The following is a 26876-nucleotide window of genomic DNA, read 5'->3' on the forward strand; positions in this document are numbered from 1 at the left end:
TTTCTTTGGTTAAACATTATAGCAATCTCTCTCTTCAAGTATTCTTCTTCTGTGCATATCTCACTGGTTGCTTCTCTCAGCAGGGTTCTTGTTTGTACGAGGCAATAGAAAGTTGAATAATTGATGCTGGATGAAGTTCACAGTTCACTATCGCTCGGTCCAGTCTCATGCTCTACTGACTGTCTCGCTCGTGTGCACGCACACACGCACGCACATGCGCACACGCACATCAACCAATTATCTAATTACTAAAATCTAATGATGTAGAATTCCTGTTGATCAATTAACAGATTGCTCAATTAATTGTCAATACACAAAGTGATATCAAATCACTTCAAATTGTTATCTCTCTGTCTGTGTCTGTCTCACCCCCCCCCCCCCCCCCCCCCCCCCCCACACACACACACACACACACACACACACACAGTGAGGTATACAGCTTCCCTCAGCAGTCTCCTGTTGCCATAGCGATCGTCAGCCATATTAGTTGTGACTGCTTCATTTATCTAGGAGGCTTCATTTGGGAGGAAGTGACTTAATGAGCTGCTAACGAGCACTTCCTGTCTGATAGAGGGAAAGAGTAATTACCGCTATTGTCCTTTTTAAAGAGGGAGAAAGTGAAAGGGCGAGAGAGGTATGGAGAAAGAGAGACAGAGTACAGGAGTACTGGAACTATATGTAACTTTCCTATTCTAACCTCGGATTTGAACCCCGACCTCCTGCAAAAGGTGTGATTTTTGTCTTTGTTTAACCTGAGCTTGTTCAGGGGAAATCAATGTTTTTTTTACCAGGAACGGGATCGTGTCAAAGGTCATGTCCAACGCAGACACACAGCATCTATGTCTCCATAGATCAGTTATATTCTATTAACCCATTTTGGGCAGGAACCCCTTTTGGAGTTTTAAAGCATTATGTTATACTTTAGCTATTGAGGTCTGCTATTTTTGAAAAATCGTGAAAGTGTGCCCCTCAAATCTTTGAATATATATTATTACAGAGTGAACATTTTAACTCAAATCTTTGCTTCTGGGGGGGGTCCCTGGAACAACATATTTTCAGATGCGGGGCGGAGGCATATTACCTTGACATGAAATATTGAGCACCATGACTGATGACAGAAACATAAGGTTTTTCAGAAAACTGTCAGGATTTTGAAGAAATGTTTTAAATTTCTACGTCAGGCCTAATGGGTTAACATACTCTATACTACTATAGTCACGCACAAACTAAAAGACAAATATTAAACTTTTCTAGGAAGGGAAAAAAAAGGTACATTATGAATTAACCGCTGTATTTTCAATATACTGAATATACTGATCTACAGCAGAAATAAGCGAAAGAAAGGGTGGACAGAAAGGTAGTGAGAAAGGGAAGGGCGGATGGTGTAGGCTGGGGGGAAAGAGAGGGGGAACAGGGTGGAGAGAAAGAGAGGGGGAACAGGGTGGAGAGAAAGAGAGGGGGAACAGGGTGGAGAGAAAGAGAGGGGGAACAGGGTGGAGAGAAAGAGAGGGGGAACAGGGTGGAGAGAAAGAGAGGGGGAACAGGGTGGAGAGAAAGAGAGGGGGAACAGGGTGGAGAGAAAGAGAGGGGGAACAGGGTGGAGAGAAAGAGAGGGGGAGCAGGGTGGAGAGAAAGAGAGGGGGAACAGGGTGGAGAGAAAGAGAGGGGGAACAGGGTGGAGAGAAAGAGAGGGGGAACAGGGTGGAGAGAAAGAGAGGGGGAACAGGGTGGAGGAGAAAGAGAGGGGGAACAGGGTGGAGAGAAAGAGAGGGGGAACAGGGTGGAGAGAAAGAGAGGGGGATCAGGGTGGAGAGAAAGAGAGGGGGAACAGGGTGGAGAGAAAGAGAGGGGGAACAGGGTGGAGAGAAAGAGAGGGGAACAGGGTGGAGAGAAAGAGAGGGGGAACAGGGTGGAGAGAAAGAGAGGGGGAACAGGGTGGAGAGAAAGGGAGTGGACGAAGGGAGAGAGTCAAGCTGTGAGGGAAGGTGGGGTAGAGATGAGTGCGGAAGAATAGAGGAGTTAAAAAAGAAAAGGTTGTTTGTCGTCTGAGGCTCGGAGTGAGAGAGAGGGATTTGCATAAGAGCTCCTTCATGTCTTTTGTTAGCGTAATTAGCTTCAATAGCGTTTAGCACTGAGCTGTGAGAATGTGTGTGCGCGTATGTGCACGTGCGTCTGTGTCTGTGTCTGTGTGTGTGTGTGTGTGTGTGTGGTACTGAATAGAGTGCGCTATACGCTATGAGGGGGGATTCGTGAGAGAGGCTGGTTCACACTACTGGGTCACAACAGGCTGGTCTAGAACCTACCAGAGGCCTGAATAAAGATACACGGTAGCAGGTCCAGTTTTAGAAGCTTTAAAGACTGGGCCAGATTCTATAAAAGGGCTTAAATGGGCCGATCTATAGTTTCTATTACAGGGCTTAAAAAGATAGTCTATAGTTTCAACTTGAGGCCCAAGCTGCATTTGGCTAGCGTTCGTTGGCTCCAATATGTATAGAATAAGAGAAGTCGTTTCATTCGCCGTGACTAAGACACGTACACTCCTATCTCTTTGAGGGTGGAGGGGGGGGGGGGGGGGGGAGTGTCTAAATTATAAGTTCTGTGTTCTGTGGGCAACCCAAATATTTATGGCACATACTGTGGAAGGAGGTAGGGCTCGCACACTCCCACACCAGGACTCAATCTGAGTGCTAATGGATAAAAGTGATGGAACATGTGCATCTGTATACTGACCTGATGGAGATCTGTTGATCGAAACGTTGTCCTTAATAAAGTAATTCCTTTCCATGATTGCCTTATTAGCCTTTCACCCACTGTCGAGGTACCTGTAATATCCTCTATGGCACATACTGTATACCACATGAGTGCAATCAATCTAATCAGTCCTTGTTTGATGTCTGGCTAGCCAAACCATTTCCTGATTTCCGTCCTCCCACTCTCTCCGCATTCCCAGTCTCTCTCCACTATCACTGCATGGCAATAAAGGCTCTAAAATGCCTCCAAAATAGCTCATTTTGTTTTACAAATGTAGCAACATTGTATAGGCCTACAACATGAAGTGTTCTGTGGCAGCACTGGTTCCAAAGGACAGTGGTGCCACAGAAAGAAAAAAACAGCATATTTGTGCTTAAAGATAATGGAAAGTTAGTCCATTTGTCACGAGGCCGCCTGAGGAGCAGAAGGTCCCAGGTTCAATTCCCCGGTAATGCGTTGAGGTGTCCCTAGGCAAGACACGCACTGATCTGGCCACCTGGGCAGCAATCAGCTGGGTGGAGCTGAATGTCTATGATTACGGGTACATTCATTCATTCATTCACCCACCCATTAATTTAGCCATGCAACTACTTCTGTCCCTCACAGATCACACACACACACACACACACACACACACACACACACACACCATGATGTCTGTATGAGTTCTTAATCATGGAGGGTCCTGCTGGAGTCATTGAAGCTTTCAACCACCCCCACACACACACACACAAGCCAACTGGCCACCTGTCCTGCACACGCACAGTAACCGGCTACCCACTACCTCCCTGGACAGATGGACTTGTCTGAGCGTGTGCACGCCTGTGTGTGTGTGTGTGTGTGTGTGTGTGTGTGTTAATGTCTGAGACTTGCCCTTGAAAATGAAGACATGATGATGGCAATGCATGCACGCACACCAACATAGGCCTGCTAGCCAACTGGACATGCTATCAGAGCTGTGTGTGTGTGTGTGTGTGTGTGTGTGTGTGTGTGTGTGGGGGGGGGACTGGGAGCTGCCTGTCTGCTCAACAAAGCAGCCAAACAAGAGAACATTACTCTACAGGGGGAGAGAGAGAGAGAGAGAGGGAGAGAGATAGTAGGTAAGTCAAATGTGTGTGTGTGTGTGTGTGTGTGTGTGTGTGCGTGCGTGCGTGCGTGCGTGTGTGCGCAGCTCCTTTGGGGGTGAGTAAGCGTGCAAATTCTTTCTAGGATTAAGAAGTCAAACAGACAGAGTGTGTGCAGAGGAGACTGTGTACAGTATGTGTGTGCAGAGGAGACTGTGTACAGTATGTGTGTGCAGAGGAGAGTGTGTACTGTATGTGTGTGTTCTGTGTGTTCAGAGGAGTGTGTACTGTATGTGTGTGTTCTGTGTGTTCAGAGGAGAGTGTGTACTGTATGTGTGTGTTCTGTGTGTTCAGAGGAGTGTGTACTGTATGTGTGTGTTCTGTGTGTTCAGAGGAGTGTGTACTGTATGTGTGTGTTCTGTGTGTTCAGAGGAGAGTGTGTACTGTATGTGTGTGTTCTGTGTGTTCAGAGGAGTGTGTACTGTATGTGTGTGTTCTGTGTGTTCAGAGGAGAGTGTGTACTGTATGTGTGTGTTCTGTGTGTTCAGAGGAGAGTGTGTACTGTATGTGTGTGTTCAGAGGAGTGTGTACTGTATGTGTGTGTTCTGTGTGTTCAGAGGAGAGTGTGTACTGTATGTGTGTGTTCTGTGTGTTCAGAGGAGAGTGTGTACTGTATGTGTGTGTTCTGTGTGTTCAGAGGAGTGTGTACTGTATGTGTGTGTTCTGTGTGTTCAGAGGAGAGTGTGTACTGTATGTGTGTGTTCTGTGTGTTCAGAGGAGAGTGTGTACTGTATGTGTGTGTTCAGAGGAGAGTGTGTACTGTATGTGTGTGTTCAGAGGAGAGTGTGTACTGTATGTGTGTGTTCTGTGTGTTCAGAGGAGAGTGTGTACTGTATGTGTGTGTTCAGAGGAGAGTGTGTACTGTATGTGTGTGCATAGGAGAGTGTGTACTGTATGTGTGTGTTCAGAGGAGAGTGTGTACTGTATGTGTGTGCAGAGGAGAGTGTGTACTGTATGTGTGTTCAGAGGAGTGTGTACTGTATGCGTGTGTTCAGAGGAGAGTGTGTACTGTATGTGTGTGTTCAGAGGAGAGTGTGTACTGTATGTGTGTGCAGAGGAGAGTGTGTACTGTATGTGTGTGTTCAGAGGAGTGTGTACTGTATGCGTGTGTTCCGTCCTGCTGTGATGGATCATAATATAGATGACAGATTAACATCACAGACGATCATTTATAAACCAATGACAGCAGACCAACCTCTGATGTCACTAATTAAACTCACAGAGCAGAGATTAAATTTGAACCTGCTCACCGGTCAGTAGGCCACAATTATTACATAATCGTGTAATCGGGCACAATTATTTGAGATAATCAAGAAACGCCAAAAACACCATGAAATCAATGACAATTGTAAACTTCAATTTGTAACGGCGACAGCCCTACTCACGTTTGTTCCACAACAGTTCCAGGGTTCTCTTTTATTCCAGTCATTATCAAACCACTGTATTAGGCCACGCCCCATAACATCTGCACAGGCAAGGAGTGAGCGTTCCGACGGCGACATTGCACGAAAAGCTGTCGTGATATGGAGCGTCGGCCATTCCGATGCGACGTAGCCTGAACCAATCAAATAACCAATAATAGCAGCGTGTAGATATCCAACAAGAAAAGCGTTTGGGGACGCGAAACTGAGGACGACGTCGCTGCACGGCGTTGTCACTCGCGGTACGTCAGGACAGTCTCATTGAAAAATTAGACCATTATTACTACCATGAGTATTTTAATGAGATGTTCTCGTTCACTCCAAGTGTGCTCGCTCACACCGCTGGCAGTGCATGGATGAGGTGTAACTCTGAGAGCGTACAGATGGAACCAAATTCACCCGTTGGTCACCTTAACATAATCTCAGGGTTACGAATGGTTGAATTAGAATCAAGTCTCGAGGAGGGTTTTATTCGCCACTCGTCGTTGCTTTCGGGCAGAGCACTTGTTTGTCCATATTTACATGTAAAAGTATTGCAGCACAAATGTAGTGAAAATAGCAGATTTACTTCCACTCTCTTTAACGTTTTATGCTTGATGTGACCTGGAGACATCAGCTGATTATGATAAAACCTTACCATTAGTGGTGCATTCAATTAATCAATATGGCAATATATCGATCGACACTCCAGACGAGAGGCTGCTGTATCGATACGGCAATAAACGGCATGAATTATCTGGCTGACGCAGTGTTGCCAAACACACATGTATATAGCTCCCAGCCTTATATATATATAATGATTATTTGTTATTTGTTTCATGTTTGTACAGTATGTTTGTGTTTAGTTTCATGTTACAAAGTGGACCACAATGGAAACAAGCAAAGGCTTTTTTTGTGTCCATTTGGTGTTTTTTAGAATTTTCAAGCGATTTAGCGCAAGACCCTGCTGAGAGCTGCAATGGGATCTGGATGGAGTTGTACCACTCGTATATTGGATATCAGATTATGGTAAGTAAATGGTGAGTTCTCCTTTAAGTGCTTAACACATTGAGTGCCACCTGGTGGACGAAAGTGGTGGTGCGTGGGTGCCACATGATGAAACTCTATTCCACAATGACCCGCGTCCGGTTTCGGGTTCCATCTTGGATGCTGAAGTATTATCATTAATGCTAGCGAGCTAAAATGAGGCCAATCCTTGCTCTAGAAAATGCTAACGCTCCAGAGCGATTCCAAGATGAAACACAGCGGGGCTTTCTTATAGCAATATCAAACACCTTAAGACGAGCCCTATACGTGTCATGAGCGCCCCGCGTAATTAATATATAGGATGAGTATAACTTTGATTAGCACCAAATGTGCTAATAAGTGGTTACTGAAAATCACTCTGGATTAAATGCCTAAATTGTAAATTGTAAGTCAGTCATGTATTAAACTGTAATAGTTTACATTTACAACACATAATGACTTTCAAATATCAATTGACCCCAAGGTCATTACTTCTAGGATCAAATGAAAAGTGCATTATGGATTCAATGCATTGACTATTGTACAACTCACAGGTTACAGGTTAAAGGTTACAGGTTAAAGCGGATACGTAGCACATTCAATCCATTACTCCGTGCCTTTTCCGACTGAATTCACTCTGGTTTTTACTGAAGATAAAACACAGCAGCTAAACAGATAACAAACCCACACAGATTAAAAAAAGGGGGGACTTTTAAAACACATTACCACAACAGTAACAATACAACCCCCCCGCGCTCCAACCATATTTATTTCATTCTATTTTCTCTCAGCTATTGGCTCTTGGGAGAAAACCCGTAGCTTTTAAGGTTTTCCCGCTATCTATCTCAAAGAGGGATTGCCAAGTGAATCTTCCTCCATCCAGCAAGCGGACCAGAACCGCTCTTGGAAATCGGAGAGAGAGAGAGAGAGAGAGAGAGAGAGAGAGAGAAATCCCAATCGAGAGGAGGCGAGCGGAAAGGGGAATCATGAGAGGAAGAGATATAGGGATTGAGAGAGAGAGAGCGCGTTGGGTTGTGGAGGAGAGGGGGGGGGGGGGGGGGGGTGTTGCTAAATGCAGCGTGTCTATCCCACCATCCTGTTGGGTTGATAGACGTGTGACGATACCAGAAAGCAATCTGAGAACGCCTTTCACAGTCCAATCTCCACCGAGCGGACATTTACTGACTGGAGTTTATACACTTATACTCTGTCTGTCTGCCTGCCTGTCTGCCTGCATACTAGTGTATGTGCGTGCCAGCGACCCAGCGTGCATGCATGTGTGTGCAAGGGTACATTCATCTAACTGCCTATAGACGAGTGGTTCTCAAACTTCAAGGACTCAAGGACTCCCAAATTTGCACAATGCGATTTCAACGTAAAGACGGCGACACCAAGCTTTATTTCCCGTCTACCACCGAAATTCTCAAAATGTCACTTGAAAGCTGCCACGATTCAAGCGGTGCGGTTATCGTTATCGCGGCCGTCCAGTGTGCCCGCACCGCGGCACGGCGCCATGGGACCACAGTCACTTTTTGGTGTTATATCCTTTAAGCCTTAATGTCTGACTGTACCTCGTGCTGTTTACACATTCAATCAATCAATCAATCAATCAATCAATCCCCCAGTCCAGTCCAATCCAGTCCTCTTCCTTCTCTTTTCCCCTACCTCCCCCTTTATCTCCTCTCCCGCTCCTCCTGCTTGTTTACATAGAGATTTGGTTTGAAGCCGAGAGAACGATTGACAGATAAATTACAGCAGACGCACACACACGCACACACAGACACACCAGGTGTCAAGCAGGCAGGCAGACAGACAGACAGACGGACAGACAGACAGAGGCATGCTGTGTAGCATGGTAAATAATGTTGTGACATGGTCGACTGAACTCACATTTCATAGACAGCAATTCATTCTGTCATGCTTTACTTACACACATCTGCTGCTCTACCAAGCAATCCCTCCCTCCCTCCCTCTCTATCTCTCTCTCTTTCTCTCTCTCTCTCTCTCATATCGGGCAGAAAACTTGCATCTCCATATACTTCCACTTTTTATGGGTATTTAATCCACCTTTCCGTAAATTAATGTGTGTCACACACAAATAGCAAAAAAAAACAGCGGATCTTCAAGCTCACAGTGCGTCACATTGCTATGTGCTGTGAGCTTGAAGAGCTGCTGTTTATGCTTTTTTCAGAAAGTCAAATATTGAATCAATGAAAAGTATTAAGAAGAGCTTGTGATTAATTAAAGACTATACATTGGATCCATTGCAACGAAGGATCTTTTTTCCCTCCATCCATTTCCTGAAAAGTAACAGTCTGTCTGTTTGCCTCATGTGAAGATTCCACAGTACGTGTCCTGAATGCATTAGCGAGAAGCTAATGCCCGCACAACATACGCTCACAACATACGCTCCATCAAAGTGACTGACAGTAGACAATGGCAACGCCAAGAGACACCGCCGCTAGATCACAATGCTATAGCACTCTGTCCATCTCTCTCTCTCTCTCTGCCAGAGGACACAGTGTTTAAAGTACCCATTGTGCATACATGCAAACATGTCAGTTTGATTCCATTACACTGACTGACAGCCCTGCTATGCTAATGTCAAGAGACGCGCTATTATGCTAAGTTTGTTACCAAAACACTGCTGTCAGAGAGAATCATTCCAGGACGGGAAAAAAAAAAAAGCGAGAGGGAAAAGCATGCATGATGGGGTTAAATGGAGATAAATAAGAACAGTGAACAGATGACATACAGTAGGTATAGGAGAATGAGATAAATAAGAACAGTGAACAGATGACATACAGTATATGGGTATGGGTAATTGGGTATAGGAGAATGAGAGAGACTCAAAGCCATATAGGGTAAACGGCTTGAAATAACGAAATAAATGTATTACAATGATGTCAGAAAGGAACGTGTAATATTTCAATTCCTGCATTTTCTTCTGACAGGTCATGAATGAAAAAAAACTCTACTCTTTTTACATTTAGGTTTGAATAAACCAGTCGTTCACGAAAAGTTGGGTCCAGGGACCCTCTGATGTTGTTTGAGGGGGTTACAAATGGACCTGTACAGGTCTCTAACTCTAATGTGTAGCAAATGGAACCAAATGGACCCTTGCAGGTTCATTTAGTTACATTTTTTACACTCGGAGTGAAAGAATTCAAACGTTGGAGAACCACTGGATTTAACATGTCAGGTGAACATGGAGGTTGAAGTTCAGAAACGGGTGCAGAGCTTTGGACATGATAACGAGTCCAAAGGGGTTTGTTCTGGGGTGTTTGACGTAGGGTCGCTTGTCAACACGTCACGAAAAACAACATTTTGTTCTCAACGGGAATTCCCTTTAATAATAAAAAAGACAAGAGCTGTCGGCGATACCGTCAACCCTTCCGTGCTCTTGATTCTTATTGCATTCAGCTGTTGATATGTAATCCCTCTACACACACCGAGAACACAGGCGACGTGGAGGAGAGGACTCAGAGGAGAGGAGAGGAGAGGAGAGGAGAGGAGAGGAGAGGAGAGGAGAGGAGAGGAGAGATGCTACATGTAGAGATGAAGCCATAGTGTTGTGGATGTGGACAGGTAGTCATGTTTATTCATGCAGCCCTGAGCTCAGCCCTGCAAGGTGACTAGCTGTCAACATCTGACACACGCACACACACACACACACACACACACACACACACACACACAGTTGCTCAGAGACTCACAAATATATGCAATTGCAGGCAGGTGCACTGTTACTCGCTCTCACTCACATAAGAATGCACGTGCGGGCATGAGCGTGCGCGCTCATGCACACGCGCACACACACACACACACACCACAATGTGGCATTATGTCTATCACCTTGGATCATAGACATGCCTGTGTGTGTGTGTGTGTGTGTGTGTGTGTGTGTGTCCGCGTGTGTGTGTGTGTGTGTGTGTGTCCGCGTGTGTGTGTGTGTATGTGTGTGTGCGCGCGTGTGAGTGAGCACGCTTGTGCGTGTGAGAGAGCAGGTGAGAGAGCACCCGTGCGTGTGTGTGTGTGTGTGTGTGTGTGTCCGCGCGTGTGTGTATGTGCGCGCGTGTGTGTGTGTGCGTGTGAGTGAGCACGCTTGTGCGTGTGAGAGAGCAGGCGAGAGAGCACCCGTGCGTGTGTGTGTGTGTGCGTGTGTGTGCGCGCCACTGTGTATTTTTGCATACCAACATATGCAGACATAGGAATGCATTCTGTCGGGCTCTTGTACTAAATAAATGTATTCCATTTGTTGCTCTGAGGTGAAGCAACAGCAGCTCTGCTGGCACAGACACAGACTAATAACTTAATACAGTGAGATTTACATTCTGTTACTGTTACACAGACATCTTGTCAACCAGGGAACATGAAGAATGCACTTCAACTGCATATTATGTCCTGAAGGAGAAGCCAGATCAATCTCAATGTCTGTCTCTTTATACCTCCCGCGTGCATCACACTATTCACGGAGGAGATTGTGCATGTGCACATCTTGTCCCTGTATTAGGCGCTGGACATCAAGGCAACAATCATATCAAGGACAAGGCCAAATTACACACACTTTTTTAAAGCAGTGGTTCTCAACCTTTTCAGGACAGGACAGGACTCCCCCCCCCCCTCCCAATAGCTGATAAGCACTTGGAAATGTAGGAGTTGAGCCACTACATTCAGTTCGACTCGGTTCCACAATATTATGAAAATAACAGATCTACAAGTGCCTCGCACTCGAAACAGATGCCGACTTCCTATTGGACCCCTCTGCTCCCCTCCCCATTAGAATGTAGCGGAGAACACCGATGTCACCAAAATTAGAGCGCTCCTCATATTCACACGGGTGTGATTATTTCCTTTGAAAACCAAACACATGCAGTTTCCGAGCCTACAGTAGTAGATCAGCAATTTGCGATGCACAGCACTAGTGAGTAACTATAGACTAACTAGACCATAATTCCAGCCCTAACACCAACCACTCAATGCCAAATCCTCCTAACCATTATATCCAGGACACACACACACACACACACACACACACACACAGTGAGTGATATTTGTATCTTATTCTTATCGCTGTGCTCTTACCAGTACGTCTGATTTCAGTCGTACTGCTGTTGCTGCTACAGTATATACGACATGCTGAATGTCCCCATGGGGATCAATGAAGGTCCATCTTATCTCATCTATCCGTTTACTAGACACACACACACACACACACACACGAGCATCTCTTTCACTGATGTAGAAAGTCACTGGCGTCCGTGTGTGTGAGTCACCCACATGCGCGTGCGTGGCCAGGTGTGTCAGACAGGTGTGCGCGTATGAGTGTTTGAGTGTGCGTGCGCGTATTGCATCAAGCTGACATGAAACAGCCCTGAGAGGTCTGTGATATACCCTCGCAAGACACTCTCTCCCTCTCTCTCTCTCTGTCAATCCCCTCTTCATCTGCTCCTTCTGTCCCCCCCGTCTGTCTGTCTGTTTGTAGCCAGGTCATTTTTTCTGTAACAACCCCTCCGTAACTTCAGTCCTATACTTTTGCCTTTTTAATGTCATCCTGTTAATATTTTACAGAAACCTTACAGGCATATGGATCAATTAATTATGGCTGTGAACAGACCAAAGCATGCATGAACGAACGAACGAACGCAGCCAAAGACGCTCATGAATATAGTTGAGTCTGTCTGTCTGTCTGTCTGTCTATCAATCACCAGGGACACGCAACAGCTGGATAATTACACAAGGTTTAGGTTACACACACACACACACACACACACACACACACACTTAAAAGGCGGTCTCATAGTCATATTCAAAGCCCACTAACAGCTCGGGGCGTCCCAATCACACGTTACGCACAGACCTGCTCTCACTTCATTTGACTTTCATCTTTTTTCCTCTCAACCTCCTTCCAAAATATACACCAAATTACTAATAGTCTCTCTCTCTCTCTCTCTCTCTCACACACCCCCCTCAGCTTCCCTCCATCTCCTGGACAGAGCACAGTCGTTGCAGTCAGATGGAAACCTTGCATGTCCAAACTCTGTTCCTTTATCTTAATCATTATTTCAAAAACAATAAAAAAAATAGTGAAAATACGTTATACACGTCACAGCGCTGCAGGGAGCTTTATTTATTTTCACTACTTTTGTGTGACACTCATGTTGAAGTATGGACGTTCATTTATGAAAATATATAAAAAGTTGAAACGTGGAGATACGGAGTGTCTGCCCGACAGCGCAGAAGTGTAATTAATAAGGCGTTACGCGGGCATGCCTGTAGGATTTCACTAACATCAGAACGACATGAAAACCCACACCATCAGTTTATTAAGTACCTCCAGTCTAATTGAAAAGCTGTCATTCCTCAACACATAGGGGGGGGGGGGGGGGGGGGGGACTGGAGACCAAACAGAATAAAAGAGCAGGGTTTTTTAATGGGTTCGAGAATTGAAATGATTCGTTTTAATGCTTTATTTAAGGAGTTCGTTTAAAGAGTTATTTGAACAGGAGTTAGAGTTATAGGATTATAAATTAGAATTGTAGACAAATAAAGAAAGAATAACTTTCCTGAAAACAAAATGATTGTGACTGTGAAATAATACATTTTAATAATTGTGTTTGGATCAAATACAAAATGTGTTTGAAAGCTGATGGCTTCTGTTTTTGTTGAGGAAGGTACGTTTTTCCCTCCTAAAGACTGCAAGCTGCAAGGCTGGCACTGTGTTACAACACTGCAAACTGCCTTGTAGAAGTAACTCGGGGAAATGAGGAACCTTATGCAACAGTGTTTAGGGGTTCATGTGTACACACGCACACGTACACAGTCACACACACACACGCACACACACACACACACACACACACACACACACACACACACACACACACACACACACACACACACTTAACCACTTAAACCCCAGTGGGGAAAGCTTTTGCAGAAAATAGCAGATCGACAACCTCCTTGCAACGCAACACGTTGTGAGCTTGTCGATCGGAAATTTTCAACAGAAAGAGCCCTGAGGGACTCCGTTCAAACATAATGCGGACACACCGGACTTTACAGTGAGCACACCGATAAATAATGTGTTGAAAAAACACACTTGAAAAACAGTGCAATGGGAGAAGTTCTCCTCTCCTCGGAGACAGATAAACCAGTTAACCGCTTCGTGAAAAGTATAAACATCAAACATTAGATGGTGAGCACAAACTGCAACAGAGCGTCAATTAAAGTGCAGGTGTTTTATTCCACCCATGGAGACTTGTCTCATCGACACCGTGCCTGCCTGCCTGCCCGCCCGCCCGCCCTGGCTGTTCCCGTGGTGATACAGCCCAGCACACCCCCCTCCCCTCCCTCAGGGGTCCATATCGCTACGGTAACAAGCCCGGGCGACTAACCTAGCTGCCGGGGAAAAGCAGTGCCTGGGGCGAGAGAGAGAGAGAGAGGTGAATGCATTGTAAAAAGTGAAACCTTTCACTGGAAACAAATCCATGAGTTGAAATAATAATAGACACAGTGAATACAATAATTAATATAATGTTGATCAAATGAATAAATGTAATGAATATAATAGTATGGACATGCACAGAATAAAATGTGTGGATTTGACGGGAGATTGGCAGCGGCCAGGGGAGGTATTTACTGAGAACAGTAAACACACAGTAAAGTCAGGAGGGTCTGACCTGCATGCTGCCGTTCAGATGTTTTCTCAATTAGTCAAGAATTAATTTGCGTTTTTTTTCATTGATGCAATGAATTCAAGGTCAAAATGTTTGTTTCTGCTGTTACTGTATGTATAGCGTTGAAGATCTGCCTGCCTAACTTCATCTGTTATAGTGTTTTTTCAGAACGACGAGTGACACAGGAAATGATTCTCCATTAATTTTCTCCATAGGCTTTTCAAAAAGTATTTATTTAAAGACGGTTATGCCGCGCACAAAGCCAACTTGGATCGTGACAAATGACAATAATTACAATGTTTTGGGCCGATCAAATAATTAGTAAGAAAACAAAACAAATAGTTTAATTCTTTCAAATTATTTGATCGGCACAAAATATTGTGTTTGTTGTCATGATTTGTTACGATCCGAGTTGGCTTTGTCCGCGGCTTTATATAAATACTTTTTGAAAAGCCTATGGAGAAAATGAAGAACTGGCCGGCCTAACTTCATCTGGAAAGTAGCTTCTCAACATTTTCTGGATCAGGGCCCACTTGAACATCTGGAAAGCGTTTGCTGTGCGCATGCATTTTCAGACCATGCGTTTTCAGAGCATGTCTATTTTAATGGTCAATCAATTTTGTTTCGCCTTGGATCAATGGAACCAACATAGAAAACACAAATTTAAAATAATTTATGAACTCTATGGTAATCAATCAAATCTTCACTTTTGCTTAATTGTTTGGGGGGCCACTTGCAATATCCATCGGTGGGCCCACAGGTTGAGAGCCACTGGATTAGAGATTCAAGCAGACGAGCTGACTTGATTTCAGTGTCAGTCATGTGGTGGGAGTTATCTAAAATATTTAATTTTCTCACTGTCTCCCTTTTGAGCTCTCTCTCACAGTCTATTCATTATTAACACGTTTCTGGTTGAGGATGAAATATCTCTAAATCTATAAGAAATCAAAGAAGACATTGTAAAGAAGGTTAAATCATTGAATGCTCAGGACAGAAAGAGAAACACACATTCACACACAGTATTTTATGTCTTTCAGGGAAGAGAGGAGAAAGTAGGTCATGCACAGTAAATTCAATGTATTATTTTATCTCTGAGAGTACAGAAAAGGAACCAAAAGGACCCTCATGGGTCCATTTGTATACTTAAATAGTGCTCAGAAAAGTTGTGTGTGTGCGCTTGAGAGAGAGAGAGTGAGTGAGACCCTATGGCATCAAAGCCAAAAAGTTGCAGTAAAGCATATAACACACGCATGCATGCGCGCACACACACACACACACACACACACACACACACACACACACACACACACAGATGTAGAGGAAGACAGAGACAGACGGCAGAGGAGAAACAGAGGTGAGAGAAAGAGAGAAAAAACTACTTCAAACTTCTCCTTTTCAAAATGAGAAAACATGAAAGGTAAATTTATAGGGAGAGATTAGAAAAGACGATTGCAACACCTTGGATTTGAACCACACATATCTACCACTCATGGATTTGAACCACACATATCTACAGCTCATTGTAGTTGAACCACATATATCTACAGCTCATTGTAGTTGAACCACACATATCTACAGCTCATTGTAGTTGAACCACATATATCTACAGCTCATTGTAGTTGAACCACACATATCTACAGCTCATTGTAGTTGAACCACACATATCTACAGCTCATTGTAGTTGAACCACACATGTCTACAGCTCATTGGAGTTGAACCACACATATCTACAGCTCATTGGAGTTGAACCACACATGTCTACAGCTCATTGGAGTTGAACCACACATGTCTACAGCTCATTGGAGTTGAACCACACATATCTACAGTTCATTGGATTTGAACCACACATGTCTACAGCTCATTGGAGTTGAACCACACATCTCTACAGCTCATTGGAGTTGAACCACACATCTACAGCTCATTGGAGTTGAACCACACATATCTACAGCTCATTGGAGTCGAACCACACATCTAAAAAACGGTAGTGGGTCGCACACCAAGACTTCAGTTCAAATTGTTTTTTTAATTTCCATTTCCAGTTTTGGAGATATGGCTTATAGAGTAATGTCTTGCAGAAAACAACGAGTTGAGAAAACAGGCTTGAAAGGTTCAGTTCTGCGGTCTGTAACATTACATAGCTACATGTTTAAGCATTTATTTCATATTTTCATGTTGATTTCAGCTCTGATATTTATCTCAGACATGCTCTAGTAAGTAAGTCTGCCTGTGCTATTAACTCATTTTGGATGAAATATAAATAAATGCAGTTTTTCTCTTCTGGTGAAAAGCTGGAGGTTGCACGATGGAAGGCTCTCAGTCCAATCTGGTCACATGTACTCTGACATTAGCCCATTCTGTACGGGAACCCCTTTTGGTGTTTTAACTATTGAAAAATCGTGAAAATGCGACACAAATCTTTGAACATATATTCTTTCAGAATACTTTTTTTTAATTTATTTCGATGCCAGGCCTAAAAGGGTTAGATTGCATGAGATCCGTAGGGAGAGCGGACAAAACTGAGGGGTAGCGGAATTTCACGCGTTCTGTCCGTGCATATTTTATCTGCGTTCGGTTGCTGACTGTTCCCAGTCAGAGAGAGAGAGAGAGAGAGAGAGAGAGAGAGAGAGAGAGAGAGAGAGAGAGAGAGAGAGAGAGAGAGAGAGAGAGAGAGAGAGAGAGGGAGGTATGTCTCAGAAGTGTCATGTCCTGTAGAGTTTCCTGGGGCAGGTAGAACACGTGCTATATACACAGTCAAACTCCTCCATTTTCGTTTTACTGACAGTGTACAAAATATTGGTTTGTGTTTTTGAGTGGTGCAACCACAGCAACTGCAATGTCCCTATACTGTATGTCACAACCTATGACCCTACCTATGACCCTATGTTTAGAGTGCCAGTAGGGGCAAAAGTGGCGCTGTTGTGCTAGAAACAGAGAGAGAGAGAGATAATGTTGCACTGTTGCCTGCTAATTACACAGAGGGGGGGGGTGGGGGGGGGGGTGGGAGAGGTGTCTGCTAATTCCCCCACACAGTAACTCTGTCATTTCTCGACCGTTTCGGAACCAGGGCGGCTCCCGGAACCGGGCTGGCACCCTGGGCGCGTTCCTGTGGGTCTGGAAGTTCCGGGGACCCACAGGGAACCCCGCACGGAGTTGCACGACTCAGTTCACACAGGTGTGATTGCTTTTTTATTTAAAGATACTGTTAAAAAATAGCAGATGGATGCAGCGAGGCACTAAGTAACTGATTGAAGCTTGTAGATCTGCTATTTTGGAATAGCCAGGGCTAAAATAAAATGATGCTTTCCAGGTTTTAATGGGTTAACACTGACTCTGTCTGCCTGTTTTCTTCAGGTTCTCCAACGCCCCTGTGCGTGCGTGTGTGTGTGTGTGTGTGTGTGTGCCTACAAACGGCCAGCACATCTGTCTCTTTTAGTTTACCGCTAAGTGCTCTATTCACACAAACAGAGGCAGGCAGGCAGGCAGACACACACACACACACACACACACACACACACACACACAGCTGTGTAAAACAGTCTAGGCAGGTGTATAAGGCTTGTGTGAGGCCTCATTTCGTCCATTTATCTTACTTTCACCTTACACACACACACGTAATTAAGTAGAGTGACCCCCCCCCCCCCCCCCCCACACACACACACACACACACACACACACACACACAATGAAGGCATACTTGCTTATGGTTGTCTATCGAATCAATAGATCCAAGAATCAGGAGGAATGAACGTGTCACTCATAAAGGTACAGAAAGCCAAATGCTGCTGGTGAATCGATGACGACTTCCTCATGTGTCCCTTACAGTGCTGTGAAGTAACTAAGTACATTTACTCAAGTACTGTAGGCCTACTTATGTAATATTGAGGTATTATTTTACTTTACTGGAGTATTTCAGCCCACTGGAGTAGTTTTCAGTACTTTTACTTCTACTCCACTACATCTGAGGCAAAAGTTGCACTTTTACTCCACTACAAAACTTTAGTTACTAGTTACTTTGTAGATTTTGAGTATTATTATTACAAAGCATGCATGAACCACTTTAGCCTTATGTACATTTTGTACATGTTCATTGTTTAGTCCTTGTTGTTCTACATTGTTTAGTCGTACAATACCATTGGTCATGATATTTGCATATAAATCCCCCCCACAGAGGCAGAAACTTAAAAATGATTTTTTTTGTGATCATTAGAATGTCTAGAACATGTTTTATTTATTATTGTGAAAGATATCCCCCGAAAGTAGATTAGTAATTTATTATTATTATTTTAATAATTATAATAAATGTGCAATTTGCAATTTTTTACATATTTTCCTCTGCGAAGTACTAGTAGTACAAAGTAGTATAAGGTTTAAATCTCTTTTTTGTAGAAATATATCCGGGCTTTGAAGGGATACAGCTTTTGTCCCCACACGTCTCATATTGCCATTGACAATGAAAGAAGAAATTAGTAGGGCCGGGACTTTAACGCGTTAATTGAGATTAATTAACTACAGAAAAATGTACGCATTAAAAAATTAACGCATTTTTTTCCTTTTTTTCCACCGCGGAACGTTTCTCACTGGGCGCATTTCTAGTACTGAATTGGCTGTGGCACGCCTACTCTACACTCCGCTCCATAGAGCGAGGCTAGCAGCAGAAGTACACTCTAGTCTACACTACAGGCTACAGTTCCGTCAGAAAGCCCAAACCCAAATGAATCGAATGAAGAAGCCGATTATATCGCTTTTTCTCCATGGATGGGACATTTAGATGTGAAAGCTTTTGGATGGACGCGTGGATAGCGGCATGGCTGTGTGCAATGTCAGAGGGGAAAGGATCCATATATGACCAACGTTAGCTTCCATTCTAGCTGCTTCACTTTAACATGTCTCACAGGACACGAAGGTGTCCTCGATGCGAAACATACTGAAGTAGCAAGCGTGGGAATTCCGTGGTCAGACAATGGTCTGCCCCAACCTCATGTGAAATGTTTCCCCCCTAATAAAAGTTGTTTTTATTTGTTTTCTCATGCCCCACCATGTAAAGCACATTTGAGTATTCATATACACACTGAAGGCACTTTATATAGGAACTTGATGCACTTATTTATCCGTTGGGATAAAAAAGTTCTATTGCTTAAAGGGGAATACCACTCATTTTCAACATTTTTCTATGGAGTTGGGTGCACTGGAAATAATACAAAGTCCCCCCATTCTGTGTTGCCTAGAACTGGAGGTCTGAAAAAAACAGTAACATTATGAAGTACATTTTTGTGATGTCACTGAGATGTTACTGATTTTTTTCAGACCTCCAGTTCTAGGCAACACAGAATGGGGGGGGGACTTTTATTATATCCACACAACATCTCTATATTAATGACAGTAAAATGTTGAAAATGAGTGGAATCCCGTAGTCACTATTCCCTGGGATATCAAAAAACATTGAAAAAAAAGGTTTCTCACCGTTCTCGGGATGAATATTGATATGCGATTAAAATGCGATTAATCGAGATTAATTTATTACAAAGCCTCTGATTAATTAGATAATTTTTTTTAATCGAGTCCCAGCTCTAGAAATTAGGTCAAATGTATACCAAATATGACGTAAATGTATCCGTGTGGGGGGCGTGACACATCCAAACCGCTATACACAACCCTGTTGTAAATGTCATCGTCCTCTCCTCCCCATCCCCTGTAGTTACTTGGGAAACCATTGATCTTCAAAACCTGCCCTTTACTCATCGACAATACACCTCCAAAATAAGTGGGATATGGTAACCGGAAGTTAAACTTGTCAATGAAGGCGGCCAGGTGTCTGTCACATTTTGAGTAAAAATATTACATTTACTATTTTTCAATAGCAACTACAGTAGCCTAGTTATTTCACAAGCATTGGGGGTAGTTTGCATGTAAGATGTGTGTGTGTGTGTGTGTGTGTGTGTGTGTGCGCGAGCGCGAGCGAGCGCGCACGCCGCACGTGTGTGTGTGTGTGTGTGTGCGTGTGTGTGTCAGGGTTTCTATACAGCTGTGTCACCCCGCCTTGTAATGAGCTATTAAATGTTGTCTCCTTTCTTCTCCTCTCCAACCCAAATCCTCTCATTCTTCTGGGCGTACTGTAATCCCCCTGTCGCAGGCTCAACCCCCCGTCAGCACCGCACCGCAATTACCACAATGCACCACTCCCACAGAATCACTTCCTGGTGCTAAATCCCTGCTTTTCACTAAAGCTCTTTGAAGGAGGGACGGAGATTGAGAGAGAGAGAGAGAGAGAGAGAGGGAGAGGGGGAGGATGTGTGTGAGACAGAAAGAGAGAGGGCAGAGAGAGTGAGAGAGAGAGGGAGAGAGAGAGAGAGAGAGAGAGGCAGAGGGAGACGGAGAGAGACTGAGAGAGAACGAGTAAGACCAAGAAAGAGAGCCAGAGAGATTGATAGAGATTGATAGAGGGCGAGAGAGAAGCCTGATTTATCCTTTGTGGTATGTCGGCACCAAAAATAGACCTTTTTTTTTTTAAGTCTGCCATTTTCAGCGTGAGTCAAGGATGGCAGTCAATGGGGGGGGGGGGGGGGGGGGGGTGACCGACTCATCACCATCGTGGGAGGATGGTTATACTGGTCTACTGCCTGTGATGTGTGTGTGTGTGTGTGGGGGGGGGGTGGATTTGCTATTGTAATTGCTATTGTTGCTGTGGACACTTTTGTGATCTGGATCTGGTCTTTTGTTTCATGTAATGTTTAATCTGTTTTATAGATGGTCTTAACTTGAACCCCCCTTGGGGGAAAAACTTTGCAGAAAAAAACGTTACAAGATAGTTCATGTATAGAGCATAAAAACAGGGAATACACTAGAATAGAGCCTTGTGGAACCCCACCGATCAACAACACTCTGGGGCTTACAGAGCGTGCACCTGCTGTAACACACACAGGCCAATTTGGAACAAATACACTTGACCTTAAGGAGTCTGCCATTGGCAATAATGGCAATAATGTTGGCGGCATCACGGCACAAACCGCTAACACAAGATAGTGATTACAGCTAAAGGGGGCGTGGGATCCGAGTTGCAATATGTGCCATGTGTCCCTGTCTGTGTGCTTTGACACCCTCTACAGGCATGGAGTAGAGGAGAACTGCTCCTACTTGTCCTACAGTATGTGATCATACTAGAGTATCAAAAGTAGCAGATCTACAGGCATATTTTGCTATTTTTTACTTTGAAATCCTGAAAACGCAATAGTTTTGGGCATATGAGGTTTCCACCCGACAGAGACAGTTCCATTTCATTGTTTGTGTTATGTTAACAGAAACGGCTAGCTTTACAAGCACAATTACGGCGTCAATTTTGCCAGTTTTGTGTGTAAAGGGGGGACCGGGGGAATCAATCACTAGTGTGTATGTGCTACTGCACGTGTGTAAACAGCGCTGTGAACAATGTCACGTAGATGACACCATGCAGCTCCCTTTGGAGATGTGCCAACCCATATTGTCCTCTTGGGCCTGCATGCGTCATCCTGTAAGGTCATAGTGTTAGCAGGGTTAATATATTAAACTAAAGAAATAACTAAAACTAGCATTGGAAAACACACACACGCACACACGCACGCACACACACACACGCACACACACATGCACGCACCAAGTATGCACACACGGAAATGATCGTTGCTGTCGGGAAGGAACCTCTTATCTCCATATTTTAACTTTTGGCGTTTTGTTTATGAACACACTAATTCATATATGGTGTGATCATACTACAGCGTGAACAGTAGCAGATCTACAAGCTGGAAATGCCACATGTTTTGAGCTTGTAGATCTGCTATTTTTGGTTCGTTTGAATTTGAATCCTGAAAAGGTAACAGTTTTGGACATATGATGTTTCCAGCCGACAGAGACACTATTAGTACTATTACTACTACTACTGGAGTTAGTACGCGAGGCGCGAGCGCACGTGCACACACACACGCACACCCACATACACACACACAGACACACACACACACACACACACACACACACACACGTTACCATGGCGAGGAGGTATGCTGCTGGCCGGCCAGGTGGAGAGTCTTGGGCCGCGCGGCGGAGCAGTTGCCTGCATTGGCTGGCCGCTCCCAGTAGGGGTCACTGTGGAACACACAAAGCACACGTGAAGAGGAATTTCTTAACGGACTGCGCTCAAGGAGAAGAAGAGGAAGACGTTGGGTAAAATAATAATAATAATAATAATACATAGAGGGAAATAATGACAAAGTAAAATAAGTCAGGAGAAGAAAAAGAAAGCCAGTGACCATCATCTCTCCTTATGTGTCCCCAGTGAAGGACCGACACAATACAAAACATGGTTCAGTCAGATGACTGGACAGTCATTGAACAAAGGCATGGAAGGACGCAACAGCAGTTGGGCATTTGTACTTCACGTGGGCTCATCTCAAACTGTTCCATGTCTATTTAAAGGTACCAATAGACCAGGGATTCTCAAACTGTTCCATGTGAAGGACCCCCACGTTTGTATGCGTTTGGCAGCCGACCGCCATCTGAAATGGTTTTGTTCCAGGAACATTCAGAAAAAAGGAAAAGAAAAAAAGGCTATTCAAAAAGTTTGATATTTTTCAAAAGATATAAAAAAAGTACAAATATGTGTTGTTATAACACAAACCTAATTAATGGAATTTCACCACAAATACGATACTTTAGGCTATGATCACCATAGCTTAGGTTCATAACTTCATATTAACTTTGCTTTGTTTTTTGACACCTTCTATTTGAACTTTGTTTAATGGTGTTTTCATTGGTCAGTGTTTCATTGTTTTGTTTTGAAAAAGAGACAGACCTTGTTTTCATTTGTCACTATAGTCCCGCCCCCTTTCAGAAAAAAAATCCCCATTAATTTTCCCCATAGACTTTTCAAAAAGTATTTATTTAAAGACGTTTCTTTATGCTGTGGACAAAGCCAACTCGGCTCGTGAAAACTCATGACAATAAACACAAGGTTTTGGGCCGATCGAATAATAAGTAAGAAGAAGAAAAAAACATAAAGTTGCCTTTTAGTTTTCCTTCTAATTATTTGATCGTCCCAAAACATTGTGTTTATCGTCATGATTTGTCACGAGCCGTGTTGGCTTTGTTTGCGGTGTAAACGTCTAAATAAATAAAAATTGACTCTCTATACGGTTTCTGCTGTCTGTGCCAAAAACAATATAGAGATGAAAAGGAGTGACTCGTGTCACACATCGCGACGCATTCTGAGTTTGTAGATCGGCTATTTTCAAATAGCCGAAGTGTACTGTACATGTTTTGTAATAATAATCAAAGTAACTAGTCAATAAAGTTTTCAAATAAACGTGGTGGAGTAAAAGTACAATATTTGCCTCTGAGATGTGGTGGAGTAGAAGTAAAGGTATTGGAAATACTCAAGTACAAATACCTCAAAATTATACCTAAGTACAGTACTTAAGTAAATCTACTTAGTTACTTTATACCACTGAGTATGATATGTGTATATGTAGGAAACACTGGACTATAGCACTGCTGCATACTGCCTCGCTGTTCTCTTCCATACTGTACTACCCTTCTACCTCTGTTCTACTGTACATTCAACAGATTTATTTAGCCACACTCAAACCTCTGTGCGTACATGCGTGCGCGCGCGCGTGCGTGTGTGTGTGTGTGCGTGCGTGTGCGTGTGCGTGTGTGTGTGTGTGTGTGTGTGTGTGTACAGTGCTGAAGGCAGAGAGGACAGGGCGGCGCGGCCCAGCTAATAGGATCCAACAGCTTGGTGACTGAGTATGCACACTGGATTATTTGAATTTTTACACACCCACCAAAGACAGCCTGTCAAAATGAATACGCCAATGGATTCCTCATACAGCAGACAGACAGAGAGAGAGAGAGAGAGAGAGAGAGAGAGAGAGAGGGGGGGGGGGGAGGAGAGTTGAAGGAGAATGAGAAAGAAGGACTGAGACCAAAGATTGAGGGAGAGAGAAATGCAGGGGGAGAGGGTCTGAGAGAAAAAATAAACAAATAGAAGATGAGAAACAAGTGAGAAAGAAACAAATATCAGGAGAGAGAGAGAGAGAGAGAGAGAGAGAGAGAGAGAGAGAGAGAGAGAGAGAGAGAGAGAGAGAGAGACAGGAAAGAAAAAGACACAGATCCAGACCCAGAGAGGGAGAGAGAGAGAGAGAGAGAGAGAGAGAGAGAGAGAGAGTCAGTGAAGCGGTGCTTGCTGGGAGAACATTAACATATAAAACTCTGACATTGTCTGAAAGGATATTAGTGTAAAACACTGTTTGGCCTCCAGCTGCCTGCCTACACTGTGCTCCATGTAGGAGCGAACAGACGTGTTTTCTGTTGCACTGTATAGGCCTCTACTCAAAAGCTTATAGCTTTTACTAAACACCATAAAACAACAACATATATACCATACGTCACAGTTGGGTATGTGCTCAAAGGTCCAAAAAGTCAGACTCACTCAAAGACGCTATGGAGACGTGTTGATTGTCAGGCGACGCGTTTCGTTTAGAGTCTGGACCAAGCGGACATTTTGAGTAACTGCATGCTGTCTGCAAGCTGGTATACTTTTCAACTGTATAGAGTTACTTTGGTCTTACAATAATGCGTTTGAATTGTTTGAATTGTCTGAGATTACACACACACACACACACACACACACACACACTAATCCAGGCCTGTCCTATTGTGGTGTATGGAGCCATAGAAATCTGGCCTTTCTGTCTCTTTGAACCATTTCCCACAAATAAACCGAAAATGTGTCAGTTTAGCAAGCAGCACCTCTCTCTCTCTCTCTCTCTCTCTCTCACACACACACACACACACAGACACACACACACTCGCACAAACAAAAGCAATCTCATGTAGAAACACACACCTGTGTTTGCTGCTGTGAACTCTGTTTTTTATGAACATGTTCAACACTTCCAGGCCAGGTTCAAATCCATAACCCAGGGGGGTACACACCTACGCACAGTCACACACACACACACACACACACTCCACCCCTCCCCCAGGCAGTTGGATATCTTGGGATATACTATGTGCAGCTTCCACTTCAGCCTGGCCAGTCTTGCTTCAGTGCTGCAGTAAAGCTGGCCACGGTTCTGAGACTGACCATACACACCATGCACCTACCAATCCCTGCACACACACACACACACACACACACACACACACACACACACACACACACACGCGCGCTTGGTGGGAAGAGACTCGTACGACATAAAACGTTCAAAAAAGAAAAAAGGCCAAAATATACCTCATAAGCCTCTCACCTCCACATTTTCAACTTTTGTGTTTTTGGTAAATTAACGTTCTACTTGGTCACAGCGTCACACAAAGAATCAAAAGGTATAGCCGAGCTGCAAGCTGGAAACATGGTGGGGGAGGGAGGGAGAGAGAGACGAAAGGATAGGCGAGAGAAAGGGAATTCAGCAAAGGATTGAGGGAAGGAAGATGGTGTGTGTGTGTGTGTGTGTGTGTGTGGGGGGGGGGGGGGAGATGGTGGTCTTTACTTCAAACATCTATATATACAAGTGAGAAGTCGTACCCATACTCATTCTTCATGCTCTATCTCCGACCGAACCACACTTTCACCACACATCTCTATATGCAAAATAAATTCGGCACGCTCCCCGCACTGATATAGCCTATTTTTTTGCCGTTCAAGTGTCTCATTTACTCTGCAAATATTACTTTTATGAAACACGCTGTTATTGCTCAACGTCAACAGCCTACGTCACAATCGTCATGTTGGCGTCTACCAAAATCGTCATGTTGGCGTCTACTACGCCAACTACGTTCACTTAATGGGGCCAGTCTTTCACAGTGACACACATGTTACATGAACCACGCGCCCGGGATGGTTTCTACCCCTCAATGTCGTATTTGCTGCGCCCTACGCTGTTGCCACAACACAAGGAATTTAACCACGCTACTTGCATACACTGCAACTCGCTTACAATTCGCAAACCTGGCAACACTGCCCTCTCTTACCAGCCCCGCCCCCACACTAGCTTGACAATGTCATCTCGCGCAGCACAGAATCTGATCTCGCGCAGGACATTGATGAGAGACAGAAGGAACAGGAGAGATTATACGATCGCTATTTCGCTTATTCCATCTAAATCTCTTTATTTACAAAAAAAATGACTCGACGATTCCCTTAGTTACATCAACATTGTTCTTTGTCAATAATCGGATTGGGCCAAAATATCACCCTTACACCGATCACTTTGCCTATTTTCGCCACACAGCCAATTTACTTCCGCGAGCGGCCGGGCCATTCCGCCCATGCGAATGCATGGAGAAAAAAAAGAGACGAAAATCCTCGGAGCAGTGCCACACACACACACACACTCAGTCACACACACACACACAGAGAGGAGTTGACAAGTGAGAGAACGCGACGGCTGTTGCGTTTCACCATGGCCAGTGCTGTTGTAGACAGCGACGACGATGATACACGGAAATAAGTGTGGAAAAGAAAACGAGGGCCGTATCCCAAAGGCAACACGCAGCATCTTAGCAGACATCACAAAGAAATCGATCTGTCCAACGACGATGGTACAAAGACAACAACACAGCCAACTATATTCTTATAGAGAAAAGCTCTCAGCTAATTCGCCCCGTGCAAAACAATTAACGCACGGAGTTGCGGTCTGCATAGCTGCAGACATGCGACCACTATCAGTGGTGGCAAACGCTGGCTTTCAATATTTAATGAGAGTTGCAGAACAGCAGAACCACGTTACAAAATGCCATGCAGGTCACACATGTTTTCACTCCTAAAATGTATAAAACTAATAATACATGTGATCGTCAAATATATGGCCGTTAGTACTGTTAATTCAACATCCGGTGAGGGGAGGATACGGATTGTGTATGGAAAT

The 26876-nt window shown here is 44.1% G+C and overlaps 1 protein-coding gene across 1 annotated transcript in view; it reads right to left on the bottom strand.

Moving 5' to 3' along the window:
• The window catches only part of npas3 (neuronal PAS domain protein 3), a gene marked incomplete at its 5' end in the record, with an annotated part of 340921 nt that overhangs the window by 218925 nt on the left and 95120 nt on the right, over positions 1–26876 (bottom strand). Inside the window, one exon of the mRNA XM_080784290.1 lies at positions 21997–22095. Within this exon, the coding sequence (XP_080640416.1) occupies positions 21997–22095 (99 nt within the window). The remainder of the gene's footprint in view (positions 1–21996; positions 22096–26876) is intronic.

Source organism: Protomyctophum bolini, assembly GCF_963924005.1.
Source record: "Protomyctophum bolini genome assembly, chromosome: 15".
NCBI lineage: Eukaryota > Metazoa > Chordata > Actinopteri > Myctophiformes > Myctophidae > Protomyctophum > Protomyctophum bolini.